This window comes from Eutrigla gurnardus, assembly GCF_963514095.1.
Source record: "Eutrigla gurnardus genome assembly, chromosome: 18".
In the NCBI taxonomy this organism is placed as follows: Eukaryota; Metazoa; Chordata; class Actinopteri; order Perciformes; family Triglidae; genus Eutrigla; species Eutrigla gurnardus.
In genome coordinates this window covers 1645881-1665470 of record NC_139929.1, presented here as the reverse complement: position 1 = coordinate 1665470, position 19590 = coordinate 1645881, and the positions used below count along the sequence as shown (strand labels likewise).

Here is a 19590-nt window from a genome sequence, read left to right as displayed (position 1 = left end):
CTGAGTCATGTTGTGAAGTGAAGGGGAGATCTGGAAGTCGGCCGATGCGTGGAAGCGTTGGAGCTGAACGCCGTTGGAGTAAATGGAGTGTGAACAGTGTGAGTTAGGAGGAAGATGATGCAGCTGAAGTGTGAGATGTGGAAGTGGAGTCACGGAAGCTGTTGAAATATGAAAGTGTTGCTACTTTAAATCTTAACGCTCCATTTATGAGTGTTTTTGTTCGGTTCCTCTGTAGGAAAAAAAAACTTAGCCGAGAGAGGAGGGCGATATTCAGAGAATAAAAGTGACAAATCTGCTAGTTTATAAATATATAAAGCCGATATATAAACAAGTTGCTTGGTTCCGCTAACTCCGGATGTTTGCCGTTGCTATGACAACAAGTGGAAGCTACCGCTAGCATCTTAGCCCAACCGCCCCGATCAATAAACACCCATAAGATGACAGTTTGTCCTACAAATAAGCATCAACATCATCACCCTAAGGACCTTAACGAGGCGTTGTGTATATTAATTAGAAACATAGATGTACATTCATGGGACGTTAGCTATAATAAACTCACAAATTTGCCACTTAACACTATAAACTCTTTTTGTTCCTACAGTGTACGCCGTCGTATTTGTGTTCTCATCCCTGAACCATCAAGAGGTTCTGTTTTAATCCCAAATCCACGTCCTTAACCGTTGCTCCGCCTCCCGTTTCACATTGGAAGATGTTTTTCTGCAGGTTTGAACGAATCCAGATTTCTTGTTGGGTTTTCTACATTTGTTGTCTTGATCTCATGCCTTTGATGCAGATCAGACCAGATCCTCATCCTGCAAACCCCAGCCGGAGAAAACAGTAAACCAAACCTGCAGCCTCGGCCCAGAACATCAGGATGTTTAATGGTTTTTACCTCCGGCTCTCTCTCACACGCTGCAGAACAAACATAACATCTCTCTTTGTTTACTCTGCCTTTTTTCTTGGCTATGTTTTTGATTTAGTTTGATTTGTATGGCGGTGACACACATTCCCGTCTCTCTCTCCGAGGTCAACGGTTTCATGGACTAACTCAAACAGGAGGAAACCTGAAACCCGACCGTCTTGTTGGTTTGTGTAAACATAGAGTCAACCTCCTCTTATGAGGATTCACACTCAGCATTCCCAGCATGCTTCTCTCCCTCTCTGGCCTTCTGATTCACAGGAAACTTTGAATTGAAAGTGAAAGCTGGATGGAATGAGCCTGATTGGTAGTTTGGGCAGAACTAGGGGTGTGAATCTTCGGCTTCACAGCGATTCGTTTCGATTAACGATACAGTAGTTGGCGATTCGATTCAAGGACGATTTTTTGTTGTTGTAACGATTCAATTCGATTCGATTCAGTAACTTGTAACCAAAATTCTATATCCATTAAATAAACATGCAATAATGCGAGTGAGACTATCTGTATTCTTCTGAAAGGTGAAAAATAACATATTTATTCTAGAAAAAAGTAGTCCTGCATAATATTTTATGCTGAATACTAAAATGTAATTAAACATTGCTCAGTTATTTTTAACATTTTCAGTAGACTCCATGCTGGCAGGGGAGAGAGTGTCTTAAACGTATTAAAACATTAATCATAAGTAAGAATCACGATTCATCCGATTAAATGCATTAATATCGATTATTGGTGAAGCCAAAACGATTCATTTTATTTATTTATTGTAGCAGATGGATTTAGTAGAATCTATAGGACTGACAATCGATTCATCGATTAATCGAATGAATCGTTACACCTCTAGGCAGAACTTTTAATCAATATCAGACCAGAGGAAGGGCGTGGTTTGATGGTGAAAAATCAGAACTTAATCCAAACTCCTGCAAACTTGTGGAATATATCTTAAAATAAAATAAGAAACGATCAAAATAAACCATTTTATTACAAAAACAAACCACACAACATGAAAAAAGCGCAGCTCATTGCATATTAAATACAGTCAGTGCGGAAAACGTTCCTATTTTGTGATGCATTATTTCCCACTAGATCTCAGATTTACTTTAAAGTCCTTCAATGTATAAAAAGCTGACATGCAAATGAACCACGTTCTTTTTTTTATCCTTTATATATTTACAATCGTTTTGCAAAACAAATACAAAATGAATATCAATTAAATATTTTCCCCATATAAAAATGAATAACTTATACTTGTTTTAGGATAGTCACGGTATGATGATTATCTACATGTACAAAAAAGAAAAGAACAAAACGCGTATTTTGGAAACTTTTAGAAAAGATTAAGGTGCACTTGAGTGCCTAAAAAAAACTACATCAGTGATCATAACCAAATATAAACAACCGATTTGAAGCAATATATTGAAATATAATATACCAATACACTGTGTACAAATAGGATTACATAAACAGATATGTGGGCAACTTTTAAAGGAATATTCTAGGAAATATGAAACATCAGTGCAGATAAAAACTGCAAATGCATGTAAATGTTGATATTTCAAGCCTTTATCCGTATATTCCTCATCTCGTATACTTGTACTTTCTAGTAAGTGCACTTTTGTCAACAGATTGTTGCCAGGACACAGATGGAGTGGAGTGTGGAGTTTCCACAGGTTTCCACCCTGGAGGTCAGACGCTTTCATCCCGACCTCGCCACATTCCCGTGAAGGCCGAGCACACAACGTGAAGGTGTGAAGTCCACAGCACCGCCGTGAGCAGCTCGGATCCCCCTCACGCCCTTAATCACCGTTAAACAGCACGCGCTGCCTTCAAGGACCCCCTCCACACATAAATTATATCAACATTAATTTACACTTTATGTACAAAAAAATCGTCTGCTGCCTTTTTTAAAAAAATGTATGTTTGTGTCTTTTTAAATACGCCCATATATACAAAATAGTGTGATCCACGACGTTTGTGCAAATCCTTTGTTCTTTGTGACGTGGTTGAAATAAAGTTTTATTTGAACCAGTGCAGGTAGTTCGTCTTGAGAGCCGGGAAGCACATGTTGTTGCTGCAGGAGCCTCCGTAGCTGGGGGGGCAGGCGGAGCAGGGAACCCCCACCTTGTAGGGGGCCTCGCCGATCCAGTTCCCCCTAGGACACACAGTTATTCATATTTACATTATAGGCTCATATTAGTGTCCATTTAGCAGCTCTCACTCATATCACATCATCTTCTTTCTGTTTACATTTTGCACTCTCTCACTAAAGTATTTATAACAATCCTTAACCTTTACTTTTACAATGTATGCTCTTAATTGTAGAGTTATTACATTTCATTATTACTTTATTTGATTTGTGAATCCCAATATGACGGCGAATTAGGGCCACTGTAGAAAAAAAAAACAGTGCAGAGAGAGAACCCTGTACTTTTACTGCTGCTTTTCAAATATTCGGACTGAGAACTACAGTACATGCTGATGAAGATCATGTGACGTGATCGAAAGATCCAGAACAGCTACTATGTGACCCTTTAGATAGATAGATATATTAGATAGGTTTGTCAGCATCTATAGGTCTGTATAATTATCTGTATAATATCATATTATAAATGTGTAAATGGAAAGAAGGTCAAATCATCCAGACTCCAGCTGCTGTTATAGCAGCATCCAGTTACCGTAAATCCTCTAATATAGGCCCAGGCCTTTATTTATTTACGAGTTACCGTAAATCCTCTAATATAGGCCCGGGCCTTTATTTATTTACGAGTTACCGTAAATCCTCTAATATAGGCCCAGGCCTTTATTTATTTACGTCCGCCGACAGCGAGTTAGAGACCCGGCTGCTAATGGAATACAGGCCAATATTAGAGGATTTACGGTATTCGTGTCCAGCGACCTCTGACCTCAGAGCAGACATAGCCAGACTCTCTGAAATAGGTCATGGCTGTCTCAACCCGTTGGGATTAAAGAACCCGGGTCACAAGTGAGTCACGAGTCCAGTTTGACTGTTCGGTGCCGCTTCACAGGTTTGTATCGAGGTGATCTCAGTCCCTCCCGGCGGCGGCGACGCGGGTGGCATTTCACAGAGCCGGATTAAAGGCTGCTTAACGAGCTCTCAAAGGGTTCCCCTGTACGCCTGGAGACCACATACTTACTTGGGGGAGTAGTTGCAGACGAGGTAGGTGGCCCGTTTCCACACGGAGCCCCACACGTTCATGTTGTGGCACGTGTGAACGGCACAGCCCACTTTGTTGGACGTGGCCCACACCATCTGCAACAGAGACAGCCGATCAGTGCTATTGATCACTCCACGGTGTTGTACTGAAGGCCGAGGGAGGGGTCTGGGTACCTGTGTGTAGTGGGTGCACATGGGCCCGTAGCATCTGAGAGGGCAGCGGGGGTTGCAGTCGCGGGGGTACGGGAAGGAGTAGTCTTTGACCTCGTCGTACCACGGCTTCACCAGCTGGAGGATGGAGCGGTAGCTGCAGACATGGAGGAGCCCAGATGATTGATTGGACTCGGATCTGAGATTCTAACCAGCAACCTGGGTTTCACATCTGACCATGAAACATCACTGTTCTTCTGAACCACAGTAACAATAAAAATCAAACAATACACACTGTCTGCACCATCAAACCCACATTTATGGTTTGACAAACAGGTTTCAGCGTATTAACGAGGGCTTTTTGAAGATGATCCAGAGCCTCCAGCAATACTACGAAACTGAATCCCCATGTTTAAACAAACAAGGCTTAGAATTGATTTTTGCGTAACTTTCAGTGAATTCCAATTAACAGAAAGATGAACAACTTCCTACGTATTCTACATTATTAACAAGTCAGTTACATGGAAACAACCTCACTACAGGACTCTCGCATGGAAAAGTCTCGTTCCTCCAACACAAAGGTTAAAGACGTGAAGGTGGCCCCGTGTTTCCAACATGGAAAGTCTAGACCCTCTGAAGGGGATGTGCCTTTTGTTTCCTCAGGGGTCATGGCTGAAAACACAAGCTCTGTTTATGTGAAGGGTCACAGGAGCATTCCTCAGGCAGTCACCGGGTCACAGTGCAACAGGGGCAGAGGAGGAGGAGGAGGAGGAGCAGGAGGAGGAGGAGGAGGAGGAAGAGGAGGGGGCAGCAAGGCAACGACCATGACTGCTGAGAGAGATTTTACAGACATTTTTAGTATATATATTTTTAATTATCTATGTTATTCTATTATTATTATTTGAATTTGTTATTTTTTATTATTCGTAATATTATTATTATTTATTTTTATTTTATTTTTAATGCATTATATGTAATTGTGCTTTGGCAACACATTCAAATGTCAATAAAGAGAGAGAGAGAGAGAGAGAGAGAGAGGGGGGAGCAGCAGATGTCGGGGGAGGGGGGGGTCAAAGGTCACTCACCGTCCCGTCCTGACGGAGAGGTTCTGACCCAGGAAGCGGAGGAGGTGAGGCGGCCCGTGCTCCCACATGCAGGCGTGAGCCCAGTCCTCGGCCGTCTTCGCCAGGGCGTCGTCCCACACCTGCAGGGACACGGCGGGGACACGTCACATGACCATAGCACACATACCGTCACATGACCATAGCACAGGTGGCATCCATCAAACCAGCGGAGGAAGTGGGGAAAGTGAAGTGGCCCAGAGGAGGAAAACGGGTTTTAAGAACTTAAGAATTAGTTGGGAAGAGACTTCCTCCGAGTCTCATCAAGGAGACGTTAGAGGATGGAGATGCTGCCAGTTTGATTTATTTTTTAATGGTCACATATCGGCTAAGTTGTTACGTTTGGCTGGAAACAAACCGTTCGGGTTCAAACCAGCATCAAACCACTTAATGTTGAACATTTGGTGAAATTAAAGGTCTGATTCCGGATATTTTGGACCACAAACACTAGCAGCTCTCTCTCTCTCTCTCTCTCTCTCTCTCTCTCTCTCTCTCTCTCTTTACCACACATGACCCCTCTTCCTCTGGAAGTCACTACCATGGTGGTCTCCCACACAGCAATCTGCTCAACAGCTGAAGGTGCCAAGAAATCTCCTCCACATCTGTCACTTTGCTCCCAAGCCTCGCTCTCAGATTCTCCCATCACCATGACAACACGCATGGTCATATAGAGCTAGATGAACATGCACATTGCAGGAAAAGCTCCAGATATGACGCACGGCTGCAGGAATGATGTCATGCACACAAATGAATCTCTCACCATGTATTCCATGTTGGACGCCGGCGGGAACACCTTCCCTCTCACTTTGTTGTGGTAGTCGAGGATGGCCAGCATGTCGTTCTGGCTGATGTAACGCTTCCTCCTGGCTTTGGGGAGCGACAGATCCGCGGTGTCCGTCCCGGAGCTGCGCGCTGCGCCCCCGGGCTGGCTGAGGTTGGCGGACGCGGAGACGCCGGGGACCGCCGTTGCCAACGCACTTGCCCCGCAGGATATGCACACAAGTATGAAGTCCACAAGCAACAGCTGAGGTGTCATGTTGAGGGTGAATATCCCGCGTTTCTTCGTGGAGAGATCTGAGAAGGAAAGGAAACTTTAACTTTTTGTCTTTGCGCGCAAAAACAGCCTACTTTACAATGAGAGAGCCGCTCCTGCCTCCTCCTGCAGCGGTACCTTGTGTGTCTGCGTTGCCAAGGCGGTGTCACCTCTAAAGCCCTGCTAATGGATGAGAGGGAGAGCGGGAGAGGGAGAGTCTTTTTTGCTGCTTTGCAGACTGTGTGAGTGCTTCAGGAGCGGACTTTTAGGGGCTTTATATAGGCTGTGGCAGCGGACGGTGCAGGAAGTGCGCCTGTTTGGAGGTATAGACGCAGCAGCCCCCCACCCCCCCTCCTTTGTCACCTGAAACATCTGTTTGGGGCTTTTCCCAAAACCCCAGATTCCTGGCAGAACCTCAATCTGATCTGTTGCTGCAGGATGTGGAACAGCTGATCATATTAGACTGTTAATGATGTTGGTCTGACTTGTGTTGATTATGTGGATGTAACTTGTGTTTTTTATGTTATTTTATGAACCCTCAGTATGAATTGACTTAATGTCACATTTGCATTTCCATGTGACCGATGAGGTCATCCATACAAAGAGCTGGATCCACGTATTCTCCGATAAAGATTACACTTGTTCGGTGCGTGGCTCCAGCTGTGTGCTTTGTCAGGTCAGATGTGGAGCCAAGAAGAAGAAGAAGAAGAAGGAGGAGGAGGAGGAGGAGGAGGAGGGAGGAAAAAGCCTCAGCTGGTGAAGAAATTAAAGAAACGTGACGCAGGAGAAGTTCACTCTTTCCCCTCCTCCTTCTCTTGTTGCCGGCAAATTGGTGCTTTCCCAAAAAGCCTTCTTGGAAGTGATGGACTTTTCAGGTGCTGGAGCCGGTGAAGGGGGATATATCACTCAGGAGCTGGAGCATGGCGGAGATTTTCTCCTCCGTTTCACTCCATCCAACACGTTTTCGGCTCCTACTCTCCACCGCTGCATCTTCCTTTTAGCCCGGGATGGAAAGTCGTCCGATAAATCACCACGAGATTAGTTGAATACTTGGCTCTGGAGGCTGATCCAGAGCTCTGCTTTGAATGCCAGGACGCTTACACAGTGTCCTATTGATGCTTGAATTCAAATGTGTAAAGGTATTATTTATAGCAGGAGAAGAGGAGGTTCTGGCTCACTTCAAAACTCACCATCACTCCCAATGCCTGAACTCTGAATTCTACATTCTCAGAAAACAAACATGCTTTTTATTCTATTTTCAAGCTTCCAATCAAACTACCAACGTTTAATTCCTGAGATATATTCTGACACATGACGTGACTTTGTTTTCTTTTTCCCCTCCTTCTGTTATGACGATGCATCATCACATCTGCTCAGTATTTTCGACTCATCCTCTCATCTGGAATCAATAGGGAGGGCGTCTCTGCAGCCAGCGCCGCTCCAACGCCAGCCAAAGACTCTGCTCGTCGTCACGGCGATGAGATCCTCATCCCTGCAGGCTTACGGCCGTATCGGCGTCGGCCATATTATCAGATTAAGCTTAACGTACACCTGTTTCACAGCATCTCACACTATCTTCACATTTATGTTGCTGCAGGCTTCTTATCCAGACTAAACAAGGGAGTAGTTTCAGTGTGGAGAAGCAGGATTTAATAGGATACTGTATCTACTGTATCCTCCTCCTCCCTCCTCCTCCCTCCTCCCTCCCTCCCTCACTCTGTTTTCCTCACGTGCCGTCTCCTCCGGGCCTCCAGATGATATTCCCTCCGTCTTCAGAGCTGCTGCTTGTTTGCCTCAGTGAACCCAGTGACTTCCAGAAGAGGTCCACGCATTATTATCACATTATGGGAGTTAATTAGGGCATTATTTGGGGGGCACATTGCTACGAGGGGCCCTTCGGGTTTCTGTTTTGGAAAGGCATTCTTTTTCAGAGAGAGCATTTGTTTACCTACAATATATTGCTCCAAGTTTCCCCCCGGTCCATGCTTCCCCCTCTACGGAGGGCCTCTCGAAGCCCGGCGTCCATGCCAGTACAGAGAGAGAGGAGGAATCAGAGACAATAGACAGTCAACAAGCGTTAGTTATGCATCAATATGCACTGAAGCCAAAAGTAGCCAATGAACCACTATAGTGTGCATTTGTGCATATAAAGCTAATAGCATAGCAACCTGGACAGTTCAATAAGGGACTTAATCTCCCAACAAATCAGTCAATCATCAGTGGATGAATGGGAAGATGAGATAGTAAGCTTAGGGTGGGTTTTATTCTCTGACATGAATTTGATTCAAAGGAGCAGCTCGTGATATATTTGCTTTCTTGCTCAGGGTTTGATAATCTAACTCCCGGCTAGAAAACAGATCATATTTCCCGTATTCAGCCGTGCCAAGTAATGCAAATATGAAGTTTGATAGAAGCGAATACTACGAAAATAAAGTCTTACTATGTATCGGGGCTTTTGGAAAGGCCATTGCATCGGGGCGGCTGGGAAGTTGTTATGTCATGAGTTTGGGTTTTTGTTGGCCAGAGGGGGCAAAAAAAAAAAAAAAAAGTGACATTTCAAGAGTTGGTTTACATTGGTGAGAAGCCCAGTCTCTAACTTCAAACTGTCCAGGCTGCTTTCTTCCACACACAGCTGTTAAACATTGTATCAGCTAGAATATGCAGCTACATAGCAAATACTGTATGTTTCACACAGTCTGCTAGCTTACGGCGGGGCCCGAAAAGGCTGGTTGACGGTGAGAACGCTTCAACCCCGTGTCCCCGTGGTTGAGTTCAGCAGTGGATTATTACTCCCTCCGTGTCCGAAGAGTAACAAGCACGCTAATTAAGTCAATAAATAGCCCCGACTTCTGATCAAAGTGCCCTCGCTGAGCTTCAATTTAATTCAAAATGAAATTCCTGCTGTGTTTGGACTGTATATACAACCCAGAAGGTGCTGGTAAAATAAAAAACATTTCATAGGCCCCGCCATGCCAGCTGGTACTGTAACTCCAGGGCTCGTTGCTGTACGATGACCCAATATAATCCCACAGCCACATTGTGTGGTATTTACCGAGCAGCCACCTCCACAAACATGAGCGAGGAGAATCCGCTCCAGGCCGGGATGCTTCCCCCCTCCTGTTGTCTAGATACGAGTCTGGCTGCTTGTTTGGCCGGATCTAAGGTGACTTTGTCCTCAACTTTGGTCACGGGAAGGAAGACCAGAGAGAAGATAGACAGAATCTGCAAAACAAAAGTGGATAATCCCCAGAAGAAGATGATTAAAAGGTAAAAGAAGTTGTTGCACCGTTGGCTTTATGTAACGGCCTGTAAAGTGCTTCAAACAATCTTAATAACACACAATTAAACACCCAAAACACCATTAAAAACCCTGAGGGACACCTCGAAGGGAGAGCTTTTTTCCCCCGTCGGGAATAAGTCACTCAGCTTGTGTATCTATTTTTGACATGTTACATTCCTGTTGCCCCCCCAGATATTCTCACCCATCTATAAGACATTTACAACCATCTTTGATGCTCAGGCCTTGTAAGCCGGCAGAGAGACGGGGGCTGTGGTCGCACACAGACATTTCTCCAGGGTTCAGATGTCAGCTGGGAGAGAGAGAGACAGGCAAACATGAAAAAGCTAAAGTTAGAAGCGAGGCGTTTTTTATGATGTATCTTCATGACGGCAGGTAACAAAAAATATCACCTGGGACTCAGGAGGGACCTGCCAAAACCAAAACAACCCATGCAGAGTCTTCTGGAAACTGTGAGCTACACCTTTAACTGTATGACAGGAGATTATGTGCAACAATACAGATTCCTGTTATTATTTCACATTTTGGGAAATGCACTGATTTACTTTCCTGCAAAGAAAAAAAAATACACTAAATGAAGCAGGAGCTTGGAAAACAACCATCTGAGTTGTTTGTTCTAACCACACATACGTGTCAACAATGACAAGCGTTGGTTTTACAGCAGACAGAATGAAGGGTTTGGTGGCATCTAGTGGTGAAGGTGCACATTGCCACCAAATGAAACTTCTCCTGTGTGCCAAGCAAGTAGAAAAATCTATATGTAGATAAAAACGGCTCATTGTAAAGTCACCACAAACACAACTTATACACAAATACTTCCTAATGGTTTAGATATGTAGATGGATGGATAGATGGATGGATAGATAGATAGATAGATAGATAGATAGATAGATAGATAGATAGATAGATAGATAGATAGATAGATAGATAGATAGATAGATAGATAGATAGATAGATAGATAGATAGATAGATAGATAGATAGATCCTCTGATGAAGGTGGATTTCGTGGTGACCTTGGTCGGTCGGACCCAGCAGAGATGGTGAGATGCTGGCGGTCTGGATCAGGCTGCGGCCGGGTACGCCTGCAGCCAGTCTAGACAGCAGATGAGCAGTGATCTGAGGCCTGGCAGACAGGCCCTGTGGCTTGGGACTGTCTTGGGCAGGGCAGGGCCCGGGACTCCTGTCCCTGGCAGACCATCATATGCACTCAACTATGCTGAGGTTGAGACACCCCTTTGTAATTCTAATGCACGCGTCTAGATGACGAAGGTTTATACGTACACCTTCCACTTGATCTACCAATGTCTGTTTTTGCAATACTCTAAATTGTGCCCAGGACTTTGTGATTCCACTGAAGTTTTCACCCCTGAAGAAGTGATCTTTATCACAAAGTGAAAGAAAGCCTGGGTCCCGATCCCTATGTGGGTGGTTTAAGCCTTGATCCTGGCTCGCTTGGCATATGCTAAAAGCTTTTTCTTGTGTCGCTGGTGAGGGCCGCGACCAGTCTTGAGTTTTTGCATCCAGAGTGCAGCGGCGCCGTCTGGTGAACCGTACCATTCATCGTTAGAGAATATGCAAATTGTTACGTTGGATTATGTTTTCCTTGATCCTATTAGAGGCTGTTGGAGCCGCAACCTGCCAGAAAGAAACCCCATGCAAGGAGGTACAATGACACAGGTGACACCATTGTTACGCTCACGGTCGATCCTTTCATGATCCGAGACGCTATTGTTCCAGAAGGAGGGGAATTTACCATCCTTGATTGTGTTTGAGTGTGATGTAAGGACATGCCGAATGTTATCCAGGTCCATGTTTCAAAATATTATGCAGAGTGATGGAAATCATGTGTATCTTCCAATATACAGTCCGGCGTGCTAATCTGTTTCAGCTCAGGAGCAGATGAGGCCACAAACAGTTAGACCTGGAAAACAAAATGTGTTTTTTTTTTTCTATAATTCTTCCGTAGTTGTTGTTCGCTCTCCTGATTTTTGGCCTTGACAGATGACGTAAATCTGGGAACCGAGCCTCGGAGTCCAAGGAGAGTTCAGGAGGCCGTGAGCTAGAATCCACGTTTGATTCGAGGGAGTAATATGATCATAAAAGGAACTTAAGATGTCTCAGAATCAGACTCTAGTATGTTTATCTCGCTGGAGTTTGGGTCAATGACGTCGGAGCAATAATCATCAATCTGTCGCTAGCAGGCTCTCGCCCGGGGCCGCCTTCATGATGACATCAGTGTTTTTGTTGGATCCGGCTTATCGGGGGGGAAAGCTTCAAGGTTTTTTTCTTTTGCCCTGTCCATGGAAGTGATGGATTTCAAGCGAGGACGAAGGAAAGTCTCTGAGAGTCTGCCCTTTGCCCTCCCGTCTCCGTCATCTTTGTGTGGTTTCTAGGTTTTTTCCCGAAAGTGTCTCGTACTTAGTGAATATTTCCCGAATACTGGGCATCTGGGGTGGATGATGCAGTGGACAGGATACTGGATCCCCCCCTCTCTCTCAGACTGCTTTGGTCCAAACAAGGTGACCTCAGATGTTTTGCACTGCCCGCCCCCCTTCGACCCGCTGCGGCAGGTGGCATCCCTCGTAAGAATTTACGGCTTGGTTCTTCTGGTTCAATGCAAACAAAGCAGGTTTTATGGAGCAAATACTGAGAGGTCGCGACCCCCCTGCAGTTTGATTGCACCATGACAGAGGAACCCGGGCCTTATATCCATGTAGCACCTGTGAGATGTTTTTTAGACCTGTATGAGATCAGGAAAAACAATCAGTCCACTCACAGATTTGTCCTTCTATCTACTTGACTGTCTCTCATGTTGGAGAGCCGTGAATCAGTGGTTGCTACGGAGACCTCCAAAGCCCCCAAAATCACACAATTTAATTTTCAAAAAGTCTAAATAATTCCCTAAAACATCTTTTGGCTCTGTATGATTAGTCAAACACGAGAAAACTTCTTTTTTTTTGTAGGGCACTATTTTCTATGGCGGATTAATACACATTTGGTGTACTAGTGGGGAAAAGAGGCTTTAAATCACCAAAACAGCTTCCGAGCGCATTACTGCCCCCTGCTGGTCTGGAGTCTGAATCAACTGAACAATATTTTTACCTTAAAACACAAACATCTTAACAACTAATAAAATAACAGGACAATTAGTCTCTAAGTATATTTTAATAATGAATCAAAAAGCAAGAAACTTTCTGTAGAAATGAACAACTATAAATCTCAACCCCCCCATGATGTGGTGGGCACTTGGTACACTCCGACTGGCCACTTCCTGGATTTAAGATCTCTGCTTTAGGCGGCCATCTTTTGCTCCTTCCTGACAAGATTTCCCTCCAGAAGCAACAGGTAAGTCAAAGTTCAACCACTTAAACAAACTAAAGGCTAAATGTAGGAAAGTGACCTAAATGTAAATGCACTATAAGAAAACTCCCAAAACTAAATAACGAGTATACATGTGAAACTGATTATGTGTCATAATGGATCTGTTTGTAACTTAAAATAACTATAAAGTGAAAACTAACTTGTGCAGGAGGTTTACCAACATTTCAGACAGTGTTTGGAATTGACGGAAAATAAATTCTGGTTTATTTATACATTAATTTTCTTCCATCTAGTCCAACGGTTTAACAAACAAAGCAGAGCGTGTTGAAAGTGTGTACTTCTATGAGAACGATGATGATGTTTTTTTCCTTTCATTTGTCATATTTGTCTGCTGTTTACATGAACGTGGACTAGAGTAGCACGTAATCAGCTCCGTCAAACTTTCCTGTAACATCTTACATCACACGAGGACTGTTTTTGTAACTCTATCCTTTTTAATCTTCCCCACATAGTAAACTTTCTCTTTTGTTTCTCTTAACCTTCGACCCTCAGTGCGTAAACATGCAGCTGCTACGAGACTGTTGTGACGGGTTTTTGCATCAGAGCGTGTTTTGACTCTTCCTCTACAACTAGCAGCGTCCCTGCCAACGATTCCACACATTTGATTGGCTGACGTTCGGCCTGCAGGTGAATGCACGTGAGTTTGTAGACGACACATTGCTTCATATGTAGTAGTGAACGTCCAGTTAGAGAACGGAGCCAGGTTACCGGGAGGACCATCCAAGGGTCGACGGCGTTGTTGTTGAACTGAAAACGCCTGCTAGAGTTTCGCCCCGTACCTGACCTGAGGAGCTTTCACTGCTTTGATGTACTTGGCAAGACTTTGAACCTTTCTGTACTGTTTTTAAAGGAAAGTCCCAGATTCTAGCTTTCAGTCATTTTTAAAGCAATAATATCTCAGTGTGTGATATTTGGTTTATTCCAGGTAATATTTTGTGAATAAATCCTGCAATTTAGCCTTTATGTTCATACTGTTTCTCTCGTAGAGACGTTTGTACCGTACTACCATGAAATACCTTCATGTATCCCCCAAACTCATCTAGTGAGCTAGTTGGGAAACAGCTGCTTATTTGCACTTGGAGTTGAGTGTCTGCACTTCCTTCCACAGCAGCTGGATTATCTCAATGTCACATGATCACGTTGAATCGGCACTGAAGGCTTTTCTAGGCGGGAAAAGATGTTTTTGGCTCTTTTCTGTAAGAGTTTGATTGACGGATGCTTCATGCAATCGGCTGCCGAGGTTGATTCTGAAAGCGACCGCCCCCTTTTTTTCAAAAGTCTCCGATGTGCGATGACGGCTCAGATTCTCACATTGTTGTTGTCTGGTGTGTAAATCATGTGATGCAGCATAAATGTGCTGTAGGTTTCACACGAGACTCGAACACCTGTCTCCTGGGTGAAAGTCTTGAGTTAACTACTATAGTTGAATATTAGCAGAATTGATGATAATTTGATAGATGCTGCAAGGTGATAATTCTCCTTTCACATCACACAGTCAATAGATCCTTTTTTAATATAGAAATAGTAATTACAGCTCCTTTAAGGTCATTTGTGTATTTTTTTATCTTGTTTTTATTTCTTTGATTGTAAATGTTTTGTACTGTGTTCTTGAGTGCCAAGAAAAGTGCCTTTAAAATATATTAGTATTATTTAATTCTGATGTCACGTTACAAAGTTTACACGTAAATATCTTGATGAAGTTGCTGGAAATGGTCCATTAAAGGGTGCACTTGTCCTTTTATTTGCCCGTCTGAAACATTTCTTGTAGCATTCATAGTCAATCTCCCCAAAGCTTGTGCTGCTTGTTGTGACAGAAATTGCTTGTTATCAAACCAGGAAATTTGTCTGGGTCTTGCCGGGCTCTGGATTGGTCAGCCCCGGGCCAAAACAAATCCCAGCAGCTGCTGGATTCCTGCTCGGGTTTGTCCGTCGGTATCCCTGAGCCGACGCATATTTCCTGTCCCTGTTTCCTGAATATCAAAGTGCTGCAGAGACTCATTAAGGGACGCCGCCGCCGCGTTCCCATGAAGCTGCATGTGTTTTACTATCAGTGCGAGGACTTATTGTCCGGTTTTTAGCGCCTTAAACCAAATGAGCATCATCTCAGAGAGTTGAATTCATGAGTGGATCTAAACTGCAGATACTTTGCTTTCTGGTCCTTGGAACAGCGATGTGAATGTATTAACCTACAGCTGTCAATCCGATGAGCATCAAAATCTAGGATTTAACTAGATATGTAAAACGGCAGCAATTTCAAAGCCACACTCATTTTTTTTTCTTTGTACTAAATCAAACGATCTGTCATTTTATAAACTGATATTTGTCCAAAAATTACAAAAAAAACGAAGAAGAAGAAGAAGAAAGTTATGGTGATGCGGTTGACAGATGTGGAAACGGTGCTTTCATTTCCTTCCAGGCTAAATATCCACAACAGTTCATCAAGACGATGATGACGTCGCCGCGGCGACGCCCGACAACAGACACGCACGCTTTTCTAGTCATTTACATTTGTGTGTTTTTGTCGTACATTATTTATGTAAGAAAACGACTTCCCTTCCACCTAACACTCAAATGTACAGTCTAATGAGCTTATTTAATGATAAATATGACGTGATATTATTGTGCTAAACATGACAAACACTCATCCTGTCAAGTTCCTTCGGATTAGACCCAGAAGTAGAAGAAAGTCTTGAGGCAGCTGTGCTGGTTTTCTTTGGAATAAACTCCCAGCTGTCACAAGTTGATTTACTCTTTATATTAAGGTAGCGGACTTCAGCCGGTCTACTTCAACCATGACTCAGCGTAATGACTCAGCGTAATGACTCAGCGTAATGACTCAGCGTAATGACTCAGCGTAACTTCAAGTGTCAGTTTTTATGTCAGTGTCGTTAGTGTCTTTTCAAAATAAACGTCCGTCTTCACAGGAAGTTCACACGGGACACGAACGGAGGTCTCCTGGGTGAAAGTCCTGTGTTTGTCCATCCACTTCTAGCTTCGAGCTAAACGTACATATTATATTTGACTTAAATGGTTTAACTTAATTTTACTTATTTGATTTATCTTTTACTACGGTCACATTTGTTGTGTTGCTTTTATTTTATGTTTAATTAATGTTTTGTAAGGTGTCCTGAAAGGGCCAACAAATAAAATGTAGTATTATTTGAGGTTTTGGGGTCGACGGGGTCGATGCACTGCTTTAATCGGGTGCTAACGTTTCTTTTCCTGTCTCCTTGGGCAGCTTGTGTCACTGCTGTCGGCCCATAAAGCCCACTTTGGACTGTGATGCTAATGCTAATTAGCATTTTATTCCTTCACATAGCAGCACAGCAAGAATATAACACATTTGTCTAGTTTCGCACTCAAGTTTAAAGCACATTTATCATTATTTAAAAAAAAAAAACACGTCTCCCTTTTTTATTTTTGTAAACTGAGGTCATGTTGTTTTATTCACAACGGCAGCCGTTCCCATCAGCTTGCGTTACACCCTCCTCCTCCTCTACGTCCAGTGTTATTATTGGACGGACGGCGGTTTTCGGCGGAGTAGCGGCGTCCCGCCGAGGTATTTCTCAGCACCGTTGTAATGACAAACCTTCCTCTGCCCTTTGACCCACAGAGCTCCGTCCCCGGACGGTAGCAGAGTGATTCCAGATGGACGCCGTCTGTGGTGGAAACAGGCGTCATCAACCCACAATTTCAGGTTTCAATCCCAGTAAAACCAGTGACCAGTGACGAGTATGCGTTGGGATTATTTAGCCTCGTGCCACAGCTTGTCTTTAACGGGTTCTGTTTGGGCAAAAAAGTACTTTCCGATATTTCATTGTCAGCTTCATGAGTGATGCAGACTCAAATGCATAATTTAAAACGGTACCAGGTGTTATACATATAAGACAGACAATTTCTGCTTTTTCCTCTCTTTTAAAGCTTTATGGCTTCTGTGAAAGTCATTCCTTTAAATGTGCAATACAGGGTGTGTTTGAAGGGTAGTTGAGTCCACGCTATCAGGTGACTTCTCACCCAGTTACACTTCCTCTTTGTGCCAATAACAGTCTGTGAACTTCCCCTTTAAAATCCAGCCCCAACAATGTGTGCATAATATAATATGGATAAACAAGCCAATCAATAAGAAAAACAGGTGCTGTCCATTCACATGTCAGGAAGCACAACAGCTGCCATGATTGGAGGAGGAAGGAGTGGTCCAAGGCTTGGTCCCGGGGCCCAGCCCAGGTCCCAGCCCAGGTCCCAGCCCTGGTCCCAGCCCTGGTCCCAGCCCAGGTCCCAGCCCAGGTCCCAGCCCTGGTCCCAGCCCAGGTCCCAGCCCTGGTCCCAGCCCAGGTCCCAGCCCTGGTGACCTTTTCAGAGTCACGTTCCCGCGCTCATGTTTGGCTGCAGGACTCGCCGGCAGAAAGGTGGTCTTATTTAGTACACAGATCCAGATGTGAGGACGCAGATGCTCAACAAATTATGTAATATTACCTCCTCTTAAAGTTTGTCAATGAGTTCAGTTGGCAAAAACTATAATTTTTTTTCTTTTTCAACGGCTTTCCTTAAAGCGCTGTGAGTCACCTTCGTGGTGACGGCTCGCCGCCGGGCAGCTCGCCGCCGGCCGGGTCGGATTTCTATTCCAGGTGAGAGCTGAAGAGGCTGCAGGTTTACGTCTCTTCTGGGTGAAAGGAATAGTTATGTTTGCTTAATGTCACATGACTTTACGTCCATACGGTTAGCTGAGATGAATGGGAATATTTTTTGGATATATCATATTTGATGCTAAACCAAACCACTATTTGACCTTATAATGGAGATTAAAATTTAGATTCCCAAACTGGCACGAGAGGAAACAAAGTAAAAAAATAATGAATTTGGATATTTGGTCAACCATTTTATTGCTTGCAGAGAGCCTGAGTATTTGAAATAAGTGCAATTAGATGATACAGATAATAAATGTGTGTGTAATTGTAAAAGCTTAGTAATGAGTGGATGGCCCTATGTGGTGCCATCTCTTGGAAGGTGCAGACACCACAGTATGTGAACACCGACTGTACATAAATATCAGTTTAGCGTTCAGCTGCGTCCGAGTGGCGTCTGAGTGGGAATCCACAGGCTGCAGGCTGGAAGACTTTGAGCTCCAGATCTGCCTGAAATCCCCTCCAGCTGGACACAGAGGGGGCCTTTCACACCGCCGGGTGTGAAGCCGATTATTCAACAAACATCTCTCTGCTTTACGTCGGCTCTCCGGCCAGCAGCGTTCACAGATAAACCTGCATGTTTAATGGCACGTTTGGATTTCATTCAAAGTACACCAAATTGGGGATTTCCAGCCTTCATGGTGTTGGCGTCCGACTCGTTCTGGCACTTTTTAGTCATTTTGTTTCGGGTGTAACATATTCATCGTATGGAGCGAAGAAAAAAAACAGTGGTGAAGCCAAAAGAAAGCAAAGTCAGCCAAAGTCCTGCCAGCAGAAGAGGAGCTGGTCTTCTTCCACCGCTCTCGTTAACGGAAAAACCTGCTTCAATCCAGGGACTACTTTCTGTCACATCACTGCATGAGAGGAAGACGTGAATCCAGATTCCATTATTGCTGTGTCATTGTTTCAACAGAAAATCCAGCTGTAGGTGGATATTTCTTACCTTTTGGACAGAAATAGGCTAATTTTGTTTTGTTCATTTAACTTAAACTCCTTAAAGTCCTTTTATTTAACAGACAGATGTGAGTCTCCATCTTCTCATCTGGCTGTTGGACAAAAAAGTGAATAAGCAGATTCTGTAAATGAAATTCTCTCGTCATCACTCCCAGTGTTTTTATCATGAAGCAGCCCTGAGAGCGGTTTCCATCGGCCCGTCTCTCCAGCATGTGCAGCGGTCGCTGAGGTGACCCATGTCATCAAGAGCAGGCTCAGGAAACGCATTCCTGGAAGCCAACCAGATGTGGAGGAGAAGCAGTGGGTGGTAGTGACGTAAAACACGCTCAAAGAACATACTATTAGGCCTCCCGGACAACATTCCCTTCTTCCTCCCCTCGCGTCGCCCGGCTGCACATTTAAACATGAAATATACCTGGAAATATACCTGGAAATGGTTTTACCTCCATGTGAGGAATATTAGTGGATGGAAGGTGTTCTCTCTTGTTATTTGTGTTTCTAGAAACTAAAGGATGGACATCAGGTGTGGAGCAGTGCTCACCTCAGCTCGTTTTCCCAGCATGCAGCAGCATTATTTTCCCATCAGAATAATATTTTTGAAAGCTGATAGAGAGAATGTTATTAACTGCAGCGTCTGGTTTATCCAACTCAACTGTGGCTGTTTTTTTTGTCTGCCCAGGCTGTTTGTCAAAGAGCCACGAGGGAGATGACGCAGTCGTAGTAAAACGTGCATGCATGCACGTGCACACGTATGTACGGCGAGGGAGAGATTGTTAAGAAGGCCGTGGGGGAAGTGTGTTGGCTAAAACACGATGCTGGCTCTGTGGAACAGACGACTGTGCAGGTGTGAGAAATAACACATTTATGAATGATTTTTGT

The 19590-nt window shown here is 44.0% G+C and overlaps 1 protein-coding gene across 1 annotated transcript; it reads right to left on the bottom strand.

Moving 5' to 3' along the window:
- Window positions 1-1885: 1885 nt before the first annotated feature.
- Window positions 1886-6612, bottom strand: pi15a (peptidase inhibitor 15a). The gene is made up of 6 exons (XM_084033395.1): window positions 6534-6612; window positions 6123-6436; window positions 5327-5445; window positions 4266-4398; window positions 4072-4187; window positions 1886-3068 (listed from the first exon to the last, which is right to left on the bottom strand). The coding sequence occupies exons 2-6, from the start codon at window positions 6396-6398 to the stop codon at window positions 2933-2935; spliced, it is 780 nt and encodes a 259-aa protein (XP_083889521.1). The 5' UTR covers window positions 6399-6436; window positions 6534-6612; the 3' UTR covers window positions 1886-2932.
- Window positions 6613-19590: the final 12978 nt, after the last annotated feature.

Bases quoted from the DNA above. Each gene is read 5' to 3' on its own strand.
- pi15a (XM_084033395.1), bottom strand. From the start codon at position 6,398: ATGACACCTCAGCTGTTGCTTGTGGACTTCATACTTGTGTGCATATCC. The intron at 5,446-6,122 runs GTGAGAGATTCA...GTGTCCCTGCAG, and splicing joins CGTCCAACATGGAATACATG to GTGTGGGACGACGCCCTGGC. The intron at 4,188-4,265 runs GTACCCAGACCC...TCTCTGTTGCAG, and splicing joins TGTGCACCCACTACACACAG to ATGGTGTGGGCCACGTCCAA.